Below are 15,864 nucleotides of genomic sequence, written 5' to 3'. Positions count from 1 at the left end.
GTCACCACCCATGTTGTGCTGCTACCCGTCAGCACTGGCACAAGCCGATCGACAGGTACAGACACATCATGATCTGCTACCTGGCGTAACACATGATCTGCTACCTGGCGTAACACATGATCTGCTACCTGGCGTAACACATGATCTGCAACCTGGCGTAACACATGATCTGCTACCTGGCGTAACACATGATCTGCTACCTGGCGTAACACATGATCTGCTACCTGGCGTAACACATGATCTGCTACCTGGCGTATCACATGATCTGCTACCTGGCGTAACACATGATCTGCTACCTGGCGTATCACATGATCTGCTACCTGGCGTAACACATGAGCTGCTACCTGGCGTAACACATGAGCTGCTACCTGACAGACAGACAGACAGGTTTATTCAGTATTATGGCCATATGGCCTAAAGTACAATTGATACTAACTCATAATATTATGTCACGTGCATATACAGAAATTACATCTTCTTGAATCTGATAGAAAAAACATGTTTTATATAAGTAGCCACTGAAAAGATAATATGATTATTTTGTGAGTTGATAATATTGATCATTAACATTTCAGATTTATAGTCATTATTCAAGAAGGGGAGATATGTAGATCTTAACTTGGAATACTTGTTACACTTAAATAAGACATGGAATTCATCTTCAACTTCATCTCTGTCACAATTGGTACAAACACTGTTAACAGAATCAATCTTTCGATTTACGACACAAATTTACATTAAACTTATGTAATGAGATTCTAAATTTACAAAACGATCTTATTAATAACTAGTCTGGTAAGACAGATAAATACATTTCCTGTTGAAGATGTGACTTTAGTTTACTATAATTGCTAAGATAATGCGAAGATGTAACAGTTTCATTTCAATTTTGTGAAAATATATCTTTCACTCGCTGCTTAAATATTCCCATAAATACTTGAGTGTTTCCAATATCCTGTGCAATCCACACAAAAGAAAAAAACCATATGTAAATAATAGATTTCTTACTTCAGATACCCAGTTTTGTTTACCTTTATCTTCCAACTGCTTTAACAACTTATAACATTGAAGAGGATATCTACATTCTTCCATTCTTAGTAACTTTATCCAATATTTAACTACTCTTACTTGGCTATGCACAAACATATTGCAGCGTCCAGTTTCACCAAGAATTGCTTTATTTGAGGCATATTTACCAATACCAAAAAAACGTTTGAAGTATGAGGTATGTACTTTTTCGATGGCAGCATAATATTTTGTTCCCCATATTTCCGAAACATATAATATTGGTGCAATTTTACAATAAAAAATATTGCATGCTGTTGAAAATGATCTATACTTATTTTGGTTAAACAATTTATACACAGGCATACATGCTTTTGAAGCTTAAGTAGCAAGTTGTTTACATGCTACTGACCACATTAATGTAGAAGAAAACATGATACCCAAATATTTATAGTAAGTTTCAACCTTGACCGAAGCATTTCCATAAGTCCACTTTTCCCTTTTGGCATCAATACCACCATTTCTAAAGACCATATGTTTGTTTTATTTACATTGACCTCCAGTCCCCATTTCAAACAAAATGATTGTAGTACATTTAATTGTTTTTGTAAACCGCTTACTGCAAATGAAAACATTACAATGACATCAGCAAACAATAGCATCATAATATCAACAATATCTTCATGGACAAATATACCATAACTACATTGTTTATGATTTTCAATAACAAGTTCATTGATAAAGAAAATAAACAAAACAGGACTCATAATACACCCCTGTCTCACGACTCGGGACGTTGAAAAACAATCTGTTTTACCCTGGTCAGTCATTATACATGCTTTTACTGATGAAAACATACTTTACATACCTGTGTATCACATGATGTGCTACCTGGCGTAACACATGATCTGCTTCCTGGCGTAACACATGATCTGCCTCCTGACGTATCACATGATCTGCTTCCTGGCGTAACACATGATCTGCTACCTGGCGTAACACATGATCTGCTACCTGGCGTAACACATGATCTGCTTCCTGGCGTAACACATGATCTGCCTCCTGACGTATCACATGATCTGCTACCTGGCGTAACACATGATCTGCTACCTGGCGTATCACATGATTTGCTACCTGGCGTATCAAATGATCTGCTACCTTGCGTAACACATGATCTGCTTCCTGGCGTAACACATGATCTGCTACCTGGCGTAACACATGATCTGGTACCTGGCGTATCACATGATTTTTCTACCTGGCGTATCACATGATCTGCTACCTTGCGTAACACATGATCTGCTACCTGGTGTATCACATGATCTGCTACCTGGCGTATCACATGATCTGCTACCTGGCGTATCACATGACATATGCTGCTTCCTGGCGTAACACATGATCTGCTACCTGGCGTATTACATGATCTGCTACCTGGCGTATCACATGATCTGCTACCTGGCCGACCTGGCGTACCTGGCGTACCTGGCGTATCACATGATCTGCCACGTGACGTAACACATGATCTAAGTACTGCTTGCTGTAACACTTGATCTGCTAAGTGACGTACTTGGCGTATGACATGATCTGCTACGTGGCGTACGTTACATCACCGCCATCAGACGTCAAGATACCTGACTTGATAGGCCATAAAAAGTAAGAAAGTTATACGATTCAAGACACGTGAACGATTTTAAGGGCCATCAAGACGCAGCAAGTGTATTTGGTTTTATCCGGGGAAAAGTACGACTGTATCTTGGTGAATGTCAAGGTTTTATGACTCCTTATCCTTTCTGTGTCGCCATGGCTGCAAACGAATTTGAATAAGTTCTCTGCCTACTGAAAAAAAACATTATTCGAAAACTCGGGCGACTTTGTCATTTTGAAAATGAACTGCTGATGAGATTTCTTATTACCGGAACACAATGTACAAACGGCTTTTGAAAGACGATTTTGTAATCTGTTGTCGAGCGCCCTGCTTACTGGAATCTCGGTTCCAGACGACACCACTATGATTTACATGACAAGCAGTACATGCCAGCTGTTGGGTTATCTGGTAGCAAAAACTCAAAATACACCCTCAGGTTGCAATATAGAATTCTCTTATGTTGATACCAGAGTAAAGTTAATCCAGTTCGTGGATTCAGCACTACAGCCGGTGCTGACGACCACAGCCTTCATGAAACTGGGATTGTTGGGGAACACTGAGATACCACGTTGAGTAAACTACAAGGTGATGTACTGCACGCTGGAGCTCCATGCACGCCATGCACGTGGTCAGACACTGGCGTGAACGTATGGCAGTATAAACTGTTAGTACTTGTGTTTACTGTGAACTGTCCTGTGGTCAGTTGTTCAAACACCGCCTGGTCAGTCTGGCGGGTGTGTGAGATTCATCAGATGAAGCTGTTTGATTAGCTTAGTAATTCTCCACAGTTGCCAGCTGCTTGTACGGGTAGATGTGGTGGTGTGGGTTAGAATCGGTCGAACGATCTCGAGCTCATGGCATAATCAACAGAAAATGTCTATAGCATCACCAGATAAGTTGCTGTGCCATCTTGAATTTAGAGTACATAGACATATTAATGGGATTTTTTAAACTTGATTAATTCAGATAAACTTATGTTTATTATGAATGGTTACATTATATTTAAATATGCCGGTTATAGTGTATATATTTTATTTTACAGTGTATCTAATGTCGTTGTGTCTCGTAACCTTGGTACGATTGGATGTGTCTGAAATTATATACCGACTTTACTATATATGCTTGTACAGAAAAGATTGCTGTCTCTCTCTGTACTGATGCACGCATAATCTACACACTGGCTACGTGCTACCATCTCAGGTCTTCCCGCAGCCTTAAATCCAACTCATTAACTCGCTAGCTCTGTACAAGGCGTCACTGGAGGCTAACAGCATCTGTTACAAGACGTCTTAGACCTGGCGGTACGACGTTCTGTCTAGTGGAAGCGCACAGGTGTCACGTACCGATAGAGGGGGCGGGGGAGGTGGTGGGGTGTGGGGTGGTGCCCTAACTCATTGCTTATTACTGATCAGCGTGATATAACAGTGATCTGTGTAGACCTAAGGCCAACACTAATGGCCGTGGCGGTGACAGGGTCGGCCCGCTATAAACCACTGCTTTGATCACATTCATCAAGACCGTGGTTGTCTTGTCGAGGATGGTATCTGGTGACCTTGGCGGCTGTTCCAATATTCCTTTCATCGGATTAATTGCTTCGGCGTTCAACAATGGATGTAGATAGCGTTACCGTGTGTGACAACACTGATAGTTGACACAAGGTACAGACAATATGTGGACCAATAGTTCCCAATAGTCAGTTGTCTTCCAATTACCATACCGTATCAGTTGTCAGACTAAGATTTAACATGCTCTATGAGTTATCAGACTATCAAATATCAGCCCGTCACTTATATGTCAGCATACCGTTTCAATTATCAAACTATCTATTAGCATCTTCTATCAGTTATCACACTGTCAACTAGCATCCTCTATCAGTTATCAGAGTATCAATTAACATACGGTATCCGTTATCAAACTACCAGCATGCTAATTGATCGTCTGATAAGTCATGGAGCTTGCTAATTGATAGGCTGCCAACTCACAGAGCTTGCTAATTGATAGTGTAAAACAAAAAACCACACCTTGCAACAATGTAATTTTTGTGGCGTGAGTGATCACCTTCCTGACTGAAGTGAAATTGGGTTTAACGTCGCGTCCAAGGTAATTGCACTTATATAGCGACGTGCCTCTACGTGTGTGCGTGGCTGCGTGTTTGCTCACTGAGATACCACAGTTTAACATGAATACCCCACTGAGACACAGTATACTGACTCCGCGCCAACCAGTCCCCGTTTTAGTTCCTTAATGCCGAGCGCCAGCCAGCGTAATAACAAGTACCATCTTTCAACGTCTTTTGGTATGATGCGGCCGGGGTTCGAACCCCGGACCCTCCGCTCTCCGGGCGGACGCTCTACCACAATACCACGAAGGCGGTCCGTTCCTGACCGAGTGAATGTGGATTGACGTTTTATCACATCACCCTGACCTATCTGGGACAGACCAGTAGCGAGGTACGATAATACACATTGAGCCAGTCAGGCGACCCACCATTTCACCACCAGGTCCTGTACAAATCGCTTGTTACGATAGTGGCGAGGGCCTTGTCTGCCCCGAAAGCATCTCGGGGTTCCAACTGAAACTGTCCAATGTAAGTGTATTCCTGAGCTGGAAGTCTCTATTTACTGTTATCTCTCCTGAACACTCAACATCCTCATTAATCACTGTATGTCACGTCCTAAGTTGCAGTGAGAAATAGCAAATAATAGTAATGATATTCATGGAAAGTTTTTTTTTTTTAAAAAGCCAAGGATCATCTCACTGGATCTCTTTAGTCAATCTTGTGAGTTGAGGTGAGGTGAGGTGAAATGGGGTTTAACGTCGCATCCAAGATTAGTGCACTTATATAGCTATAGTGTATGCACGTGTGCGTGTGTGTGGCAGCGTTTACAAGTCCGGACTGATGCCGATTTTATAGTGCTAGCCCACTGGGATACCATGTCGCCGTTTAACATGAACACCCCACTCAGACACAGTATACCTACTCCGAGCCGACCAGTCCTTGTTTTAGCCGCTTAATGCCGAGTGCCAGGCAGGGTAACGACAAGTACCATCTTCTACCGATCAAACCCCGGACCTTCCGCTCTCCGGGCAGACGCTCCAACACTAGACCAGGGATGCGTTCAATCTTGTTAGATACATGTGCTTCTATACTGGCCCAGTGAGATACACGTGTTTTTATACCGGCACTTTGAGGTACACGTGTTTCTATACTGGCCCTGTGAGGTACGAGTGTTTCTATACTGGCCCTGTGAGGTACGAGTGTTTCTATACTGGCCCAGTGAGTTACACGTGTTTCTATACTGGCCCAGTGAGATACATGTGTTTCTATACCGGCCCTGTGAGGTACACGTGTTTCTATACTGGCCCAGTGAGGTACGAGTATTTCTATACTGGCCCAGTGAGTTACACGTGTTTCTATACTGGCCCAGTGAGATACATGTGTTTCTATACCGGCCCTGTGAGGTACACGTGTTTCTATACTGGCCCTGTGACGTACGAGTATTTCTATACTGGCCCAGTGAGTTACACGTGTTTCTATACTGGCCCAGTGAGATACATGTGTTTCTATACAGGCCCTGTGAGGTACACGTGTTTCTATACTGGCCCAGAGATATACACGTGTGTCTGTACTGGCCCTGTGAGATACACGTGTTTCTATACTGGCCCAGAGATATACACGTGTGTCTGTACTGGCCCTGTGAGGTACACGTGTTTCTATACTGGCCCAGTAGTTACACGTGTTTCTATACTGGCCCAGTGAGGTACACGTGTTTCAATAATGTCCCTATGATGTACACGTGTTACTATACTGGCCCAGAGATATACACGTGTGTCTGTACTGGCCCTGTGAGATACACGTGTTTCTATACTGGCCCAGAGATATACACGTGTGTCTCTTCTGGCCCTGTGAGGTACACGTGTTTCTATACTGGCCCAGTAGTTACACGTGTTTCTATACTGGCCCTGTGAGATACACGTGTTTCTATACTGGCCCTGTGAGTTACACGTGTTTCTATACCGGCCCAGTGAGATACATGTGTGTCTATACCGGCCCTGTGAGGTACACGTGTTTCTATACTGGCCCTGTGAGGTAAGAGTGTTTCTATACCGGCCCAGTGAGTTACACGTGTTTCTATACCGGCTCTGTGAGGTACACGTGTTTCTATACTGGCCCATGGAATTACACGTGTTTCTATACTGGCCCAGTGAGGTACACGTGTTTCAATAATGTCCCTATGATGTACACGTGTTACTATACTAACCCAGAGATATACACGTGTGTCTGTACTGGCCCTGTGAGATACACGTGTTTCTATACTGGCCCAGTAGTTACACGTGTTTCTAAACTGGCCCTGTGAGATACACGTGTTTCTATACTGGCCCAGTGAGTTACACGTGTTTCTTTGATGTCCCTGTGAGATACACGTGTTTCTATACTGGCCCTGTGATATACACGTGTTTCTATACTGGCCCTGTGAGGTACACGTGGTTCTATACTGGCCCTGTGATATACACGTGTTTCTTTGATGTCCATGTGATATACACGTGTCTCTATACTGGCCCAGTGAGATACACGTGTTTCTATACCGGCCCTGCGACATACACGTGTTTCTATACTGTCCCTGTCAGGTACACGTGTTTCAATACTGGCCCTGTTAGGTACACGTGTTTCTATACTGGCCCTGTGATATACACGTGTTTCTATACTGGCCCTGTGATATACACGTGTTTCTATACTGGCCCTGTGATATACACATGTTTCTATACTGGCCCTGTGAGGTACACGTGTTTCTATACAGGCCCTGTGATATACACGTGTTTCCATACTGGCCCTGTGATATACACGTGTTTCTATACTGGCCCTGTGAGGTACACGTGTTTCTGTACTGGCCCTGTGAGATACACGTGTTTCTATACTGGCCCTTTGATATACACGTGTTTCTATAATGGCCCAGTGAGATACACGTGTTTCTATACTGGCCCTGTGATATACACGTGGTTCTATACTGGCCCTGTGATATACACGTGTTTCTATACTGGCCCAGTGAGATACACGTGTTTCTCTACCGGCCCTGCGACATACACGTGTTTCTTTGATGTCTCTGTCCCCACACGTGTTTCTATACTGGCCCTGTGATATACACGTGTTTCTATACTGGCCCTGTGAGGTACACGTGTTTCTATACTGGCCCTGTGATATACACGTGTTTCCATACTGGCCCTGTGATATACACGACGTCGTGTTTCTATACTGGCCCTGTGAGGTACACGTGTTTCTATACTGGCCCTGTGATATACACGTGTTTCTATACTGGCCCTGTGATATACACGTGTTTCTTTACTGGCCCAGTGAGATACACTTGTTTCTATACTGGCCCTGTGATATACACGTGGTTCTATACTGGCCCTGTGATATACACGTGTTTCTATACTGGCCCAGTGAGATACACGTGTTTCTATACCGGCCCTGCGACATACACGTGTTTCTTTGATGTCTCTGTCAGGTACACGTGGTTCTATACTGGTCCTGTGATATACACGTGTTTCTATACTGGCCCTGTGAGGTACACGTGTTTCTATACTGGCCCTGTGATATACACGTGGTTCTATACTGGCCCTGTGATATACACGTGTTTCTATACTGGCCCTGTGAGATACACGTGTTTCTATACTGGCCCTGTGATATACACGTGGTTCTATACTGGCCCTGTGATATACACGTGTTTCTATACTGGCCCAGTGAGATACACGTGTTTCTGTACCGGCCCTGCGACATACACGTGTTTCTGTACCGGCCCTGTGAGATACACGTGTTTCTATACTGGCCCTGTGATATACACGTGGTTCTATACTGGCCCTGTGATATACACGTGTTTCTATACTGGCCCAGTGAGATACACGTGTTTCTGTACCGGCCCTGCGACATACACGTGTTTCTGTACCGGCCCTGTGAGATACACGTGTTTCTGTACCGGCCCTGCGACATACACGTGTTTCTGTACCGGCCCTGTGAGATACACGTGTTTCTGTACCGGCCCTGCGACATACACGTGTTTCTTTGATGTCTCTGTCAGGTACACGTGGTTCTATACTGGTCCTGTGATATACACGTGTTTCTTTAATGTCCCTGTCAGGTACACGTGGTTCTTTAATGTCCCTGTCAGGTACACGTGTTTCTTTAATGTCCCTGTCAGGTACACGTGTTTCTTTAATGTCCCTGTCAGGTACACGTGTTTCTTTAATGTCCCTGTGAGGTGCACTGTTTCTGTAATGACCCTGTTAGACACGATCTGGGTCGGTCTGGGTTTATATGTGAAGAGTGACCATAATATATATGTTCTTCTATCAAGCATGGTGGCTATATGTGTTCCATGATCATGCCTGGTTCCATGGTTGTGTTCCAGGATGTGTGTTAAAGTGTATCAACACTCCATGTCAAACCGAGGTCTGTACTGAGATGACCCTTGTCACGGGGAATCTGATAAGTATTAATGTTAAATCCCTCCTAGCATGATGGACTTCTCTTTAGCAGGAGTTAGTGTCTGGAGGCCGCGATGTCGGGATAAGACGGGTCTCCTCAATTTGGTTCTCATCTTGATGTGTCTGGAGGAATGCAAGTTATTCATGGCGGTGAGACGCCGAGTTGACCCGGCTTAATATCCCTCCACCGAAACCGGGATCAGATAACAGTGTGTGTGTCAGTCCGTGCGTCCGTGCGTGCGTGCGTGCGTGCGTGCGTGCGTGCGTGCGTGCGTGCGTTCGTGCCTTAGTCTTACCCATCACGACGGACCGTACGCCAGCAATGTGAGAATTCATTCTTGATGACCTGCATTGTGTTACACCAAGTGATATCTTGTTTTTCATCGCTATGGTTGTCGAAGATAGGTAGGCATATAGAGCGAAGTTTAATAACACTCTTATTTCAGCTGCATGATTAAAACATTATATAAAATGATCATATATCATGTACACAACATACGTCTATTAAACATATTTGATAAGACACATGCCAAATGTTTAACAAAATGTGAATTGTTAAAATGTTTTTGTCATACATTTTTTGTTTTTAAAGTCAAATTTAAGATCTTCATAAAAATAACATTCAGTTAAAAAATGTAGCTCAGTTTCATCATTATCACAAATCAGCAGGTGTGGGGAGTACTGTACCGTCAGGTTCTATGTGCACTGGGAGGGATCCGCAGCGAAATCGGGTTAAAGTTTTCCTCTTTTGTCGGGATACACTGGTCCATATATAAGTTTCTACATGCAAATCTTTTTTTAAAGTCTGTATGTCCTTGGTTTATTTCCATTTTCTTTGTTTTTATCATTCCATAATGTTCTGAACCAAGTTTCTTCTTCTTTTCGTCGAAGTTCTTTTCGCATTTAAGATATCACTCTGTCGACTGAAGCAGGTTTCAAGAAGATGTCCGTTTTGTTGCAGGTAATCTCCACTCTACTGGCAAAAGATTTTTTACCTTTCAAACAGTACTGTGGGTAACCTATTTTCACGCGTTCGATTTATTTTTTATAAAAGGGCGAATAGTTATGTCTTTGCTTCGTCCAACAGTATATCTAACCCATTTCAAACGGCAATGTTTGATGTGTCTAGCTGTACACATAGGAAGAAGCGACATGCTCAGTTTGGGATCTTATTTATTGACGTTAAGAGTGGATTCCCCATAGCGGTGCACCATACATAGGATCGCCTCCACTGTAGTCTCATAAAGCTTTGTGAAGACGTCATAAGCTATATCTCAACACTGGTGCTACTGAGTGATAAGGACGGGCAGAGATCTACTCTCACTTGTAGCGACTTCTCTAATTGTGCACTTCATATCTGAATGTTCCTCGAACCAGAGTCCTAGGTATTTATACGATCTTGTGTGTTCCAGCTGTGTATCCCCGTATACAAATTTGAGATCTGAGATGGGTGCATTCTTACACCTAAAATGTACAATCTTGGATGTGTCCTGGTTCATATGAAGTCTCCATTTTCGGCAGCAACTTTTCAGGATATCTGTCATGTCTCAATACTCACGTACTCATGATCAAAGCGTTCACGAAGCAGCAAATCTGAGGCATGGAGCTAATTGAGTGAGTGAGTATGGTTTTACGCCGCTTTTAGCAATATTCCAGTAATATCACGGCGGGGGACACCAGACATGGGAATCGAACCTGGGTCTTCGGCGTGAACGCTTTAACCACTAGGCTACCCGACCGCCCCTGGAGCTGATTGACCAAGGAATATCTGCCTAACATGTATAACATGATAGCGTCATAGTTTGTTTGTTTGTTTTGTTTGCACGATGCAATATTCCAGCTATATGACGGCGGTCTGTAAATAATCGAGTCTTGACCAGACAATCCAATGATTGACATCATGAGCATCGACCAACACAATTGGGATTCGATGACATGCATCAACCAAGTCAGCGAGCTTGACCACCCGATCCCATTAGTCGTGCCTCATACCAAAGCATAGTCGCCTTTAACGGCAAGCATGGGTTGCTGAAGACCAATTACAACCTGGATCAGCACGGGTCTGATTACGTCAAATACTTTATACCACCTAGACGAAATATAATGTCAAAATATTGTTTGGCGGCGAATTGGGTTTCACATCCAACACCTTGATGTTACCAAGGTCGAGGTTACAGTGGAGAGATTTCACTCTCCCAACAGAAAGTATATATGTACTTCGCGCAGTAATTGAACTGTTGATAAGAATCTTGATATATTTCATTTCGGGACTGTAAATAGCATTTATCGTGAAGCTGTGTATCTAAAAAAGACTGCGTGAAATGAGACCCTATCTCCTGTACCCATGTCAGTGTTATCGTGGGGCCTGCTGAACTGCATTCACAGAATTGGTTGCGGGTAATGGAAGTCGATAGACGATCTGCATGCAGTTTACGAAGCACCGTAAAATCTCAGCACATATGTCTAGAAGATGGAGATGGTATCACAACCGGTCCAGATATCTCTGTTGAAAAGATACGAGTGCCGCTTGACCCCTAGACTAGTTAGTAATTTATAAGACCTATCTGAATCTTGAGCAAGCGTGAGAACTGGTGATTGTTCAGAGCCCGGATAATTTTTAAAACGACAGACAGACAGATAGTATATTTTAGTCTCACCTTTTGTGCAGCGATATAATAAACAGGTTAAAACAGGCACACACACGCATTATTATAAACATTAAACGCGGTCGGAATTCCAAATCTGTGGCACAGTTCTGAATCCAGGCGACGTCGTAAATGGCATGTCTGGCACTTCAAGTACTACTAAGAGGAACGCGTACGTGGCAACACGTGCAGAATATCTAAGTGCTTGGAGATTTCTGACCACACACAACCCAATATGTCTGCCCTCATCCCAGTCATCGACATACTCCCCTACACACACACACACACACACACACACACACACACACACACACACACCTTCTTCACATGCGAGTAATAATATCGGTTTGAAATCGGCACGTATAAAATTCACCAACATAAGACACAAGCTATTAATCTCCACCATTAATAGATCAATGCCCGACGGTGAGATAGCGGATGATAGAGAGTTTTGGCAACCATGAATCACAATTGTTCTCGTTGACATCAGGAAGCTAAATGCCTGTACACAAGTACACAACCTAGTCTTCTAAACTGTTACGTGAACACAATAGACAGATGCATCACGTGTACGTTTTCCTATAAACTAGTCACCAGTCGAATAGGGGCATTCCCAGATCTAAAGTCAGCTGAAACTCTTCTGTAGCGTTTAGGCATTGTCATGATTACAACATTTTCAGCAACCCAAACTGGATTTAAACAAGCGACACAAGCGAAGCTTACCAACAGTGTTTACATCCTGTTTTCCAAGCTTCACCAAGTGACCTGTTATGTAACTCTAATAATCCCCAACAACATCATGAGAAACGGAGTAACGGACACTGTAAAATTCAACCATATTTTGTTCAACGAAAACAGAATGTATCCTATAGTTCCACTTCTCGCAGTTCCAAGATTTAATCTTTTCTGATCATACAAATACCCGTCTATTTAGACGGCCAACGTCCATACTCCCCAATCTTCGCCTCTGAAATAATACGGACTTCCACAGTAAAACAAGCATTCGGCGTGTCCTTGCAAACTCCTTAAACGAATGGCTGCGCCTAGACTGACATTTAGTCCCAGACATAAAGTTATCTTAAAGTTATCTTTAAATATAAATATCTACACACAAACAAAAAAATCCAAATGGAGCCCAGAACAATCTTCATTTTCCTAGAGCTGAGAGGGAGCACGGGTGGCCCAGTCGTCTAAGGCGCCGCGATTTGCTCTGCAGAGTTGCGTCCCATGGGCACCTATTGAACCTATGATTGTGGGTTCGAATCCCGGTTCGCCCCGATTATGTTTCTCAGTTTGTCATCACCACACCCGTGCTCGTGGGTTTCACCGAAGTGGTAAACGTCTGAGACCTGCATCACTTCGGGCTTTCCTCCCACATTAAGCTGACACGCGTGATATAACTCGAATACTGTTGAAAGCGGCGTTAAACCAAACTCACTCACCTGTTATCTTCCTGTTGTAAACAGACCTGTTATCCTCCTGTTGTAAACAGATCCGTCGTCCTTCTGTTGTTAACAGACCTGTTATCTTCCTGTTGTAAACAGATCTGTCGTCCTCCTGGTGTAAACAAACCTCTTATCTTCCTGTTGTAAACAAACCTGTTATCCTCCTGTTGTAAACAGATCTGTCGTTCTCCTGTTGTAAACAGACCCGTCGTCCTCCTGTTGTAAACGGACCTGTTATCCTCCTGTTGTAAACAAACCTGTCGTCATCCTTTTGTAAACAGACCTGTTGTAAACATATCTATCGTCCTCCTGTTGTAAACCTGTCGTCATCCTGTTGTAAACAGACGTGTTATCCTTCTGTTGTAAAAATACGTGTTGTCCTCCTGTTGTAAACAGACCTGTTGTCCTCCTTTTGTAAACAAACCTGTTTTCCTCCTGTTGTAAACAGACCTGTCGTCCTCCTGTTGTAAACAGATCTGTCGTCCTCCTGTTGTAAACAGACCTGTCGTCCTCCTGTTGTAAACAGATCTGTCGTCCTCCTGTTGTAAACATACCTGTTATCCTCCTGTTGTAAAGATACCTGTCGTCCTCCTGTTGTAAACAGATCTTTTGTCCTCCTGTTGTAAACATACCTGTTATCCTCCTGTTGTAAATAGATCTGTCGTCCTCCTTTTGTAAACAGACCTGTTGTAAACATACCTGTCGTCCTCCTGTTGTAAACCTGTCGTCATCCTGTTGTAAACAGACTTGTTATCCTTCTGTTGTAAAAATACGTATTGTCCTCCTGTTGTAAACAGACCTGTTGTCCTCCTGTTGTAAACAGACCTGTCGTCCGTGAGCCTTGAAGAGACCTGAGTATCCATCTCAAGTTTAACATTGATCATGTTCTCTTTACGCTTGAAATAAGCGATATTGTTCGTGAGCATAGGACTGTTTGCTGGGTTTAACAGCTCCCATGTAGGGAAATGAACACGGGTATTTGGCGTGACAAGGGAATGCCTTTACCACTACCCCATGTACCATCTCACTGAACCAACGTTGGTTCCACACAACGCGTGGGTCTAACAGTCTCGGTCAAGAAAATGTGATTGTGCCCTATGTGATTAGGGCATCCATCAACCGAAAGATTGACATACATCACACAATTTGAGCTAGAAAACAAACAAACTCATGCTTGAGGAACAAAAGGTTGCTAAGACTGCACGATGGCAGGAGCTAACTCCTTCCTTTGACAATTTTAATACCACGTTTGTTGATATAGGCACATTTCCATCCCAAGTAATGCATTAATTGATGGCGTGGTGTGCATTAGGAAGGTTGTTGATGTCAGTTAAGCGTTGTCATTAGTGGCTAATTCGAATACTTTAATGTTTACCAGAGGAGTTCATCTTATTTCTCTCACAAAGTACGCTAATTGTTGAACAAAATCGTGAATATATTGATATGGTTTCCGTGTCTGGCCGTGGTAAGAATGAACAATGCTAATAGTACCGGCAATTAAATTCGGAGCTTCGAGTATTACACCTTCCTGTTTCACCCCCCACAGCAACAGCGAGCAGCGACATCCGGGCCCGTCGTCTGCATGGAAACAGCAGCGAAGTGCACGTGCTGGATACACCCCCGAATGTATTTAGGTCTGTGTCGTTTAAGATCCGGCTTCCTGGCCTAAATATCGTCGTAGAAAACTGTCTGTAACTTCAGCCCTGAAGCCAGGTCCGTTCAGAACCTTGCCACATGTGGCTTCCATTCAACCTGGAGGACTTGTTCACTTCAATCTCTTACATCTGTAATGTAAACATTTACAGCCGGCAGCCATTCCGGGAAGGTTGTCATTCATTTTTAAGTTGTAAAAAGTTGCCTCTGAATGAAGTTAAATAGGTACACATGGAAGGGGTTAGGGTAAGTGATTTATATGTGGAGAGTGTGTGTCTGTATAGTGTTTTGTATGTGGTGAGTGTGTGTCTGTATAGTGATTTGTATGTGGTGAGTGTGTGTCTGTATAGTGTTTTGTATGTGGAGAGTGTGTGTCTGTATAATGATTTGTATGTGGTGAGTGTGTGTCGGTATAGTGTTTTATATGTGGTGAGTGTGTGTCTGTATAGTGATTTGTATGTGGTGAGTGTGTGTCTGTAAAGTGTTTTGTATGTGGAGAGTGTGTGTCTGTATAGTGTTTTGTATGTGGAGAGTGTGTGTCTGTATAGTGATTTGTATGTGGTGAGTGTGTGTCTGTATAGTGATTAAATTTTGTATGTGGTGAGTGTGTACACGTGTGCCTGTGGTGTCAGTAATGCGCGTGTGTGTGTGATATGTGTCGGTGATGCACCTGTGCCTATGCTGCACGTATGTCAAGAGAGAGCTTCACTGGTACACGTGTGTCTGTGATGAGTTTCAGTGCTACACGTTTGTCAAGGGAGAGCCTCAGTGGTTCACGTGTGTCTGTAGTGCACGTATGTAAAGGGAGAGTTTAAGTGGTACACGTGTGTCTGTGGTATGTGTCGGTGATGCACGTGTGTCTGCGGTGAGTGTCAGTGATGCACGTTTGTCAAGGGAGAGCCTCAGTGGTTCACGTGTGTCTGTGATGCACGTATGTAAAGGGAGAGTTTAAGTGGTACACGTGTGTCTGTGGTATGTGTCGGTGATGCACGTGTGT

The 15,864-nt window shown here is 43.4% G+C and overlaps 1 protein-coding gene across 4 annotated transcripts in view; it reads left to right on the top strand.

The window, feature by feature from the left end:
- Positions 1–15,864, top strand: part of LOC124142941 (DNA damage-regulated autophagy modulator protein 1-like) — a 76,473-nt gene that overhangs the window by 32,566 nt on the left and 28,043 nt on the right. The window contains exon 1 of one of the 4 annotated variants that reach the window (XM_046511702.2): positions 15,007–15,113. The exons of the other annotated variants lie outside the window; for them this stretch is intronic. Within the exon in view, the coding sequence (XP_046367658.1) occupies positions 15,099–15,113 (15 nt within the window). The 5' untranslated portion in view covers positions 15,007–15,098. Of the gene's footprint in view, positions 1–15,006; positions 15,114–15,864 lie in introns of those variants that run through there. 4 annotated transcript variants of the gene reach the window in all.

Source organism: Haliotis rufescens, unplaced genomic scaffold (assembly GCF_023055435.1).
Source record: "Haliotis rufescens isolate VD_foot unplaced genomic scaffold, xgHalRufe1.0.p SCAF_6, whole genome shotgun sequence".
NCBI lineage: Eukaryota > Metazoa > Mollusca > Gastropoda > Lepetellida > Haliotidae > Haliotis > Haliotis rufescens.
Note: the sequence above shows the minus strand (reverse complement) of the source record. Positions and strands in the feature narration are given on the sequence as shown.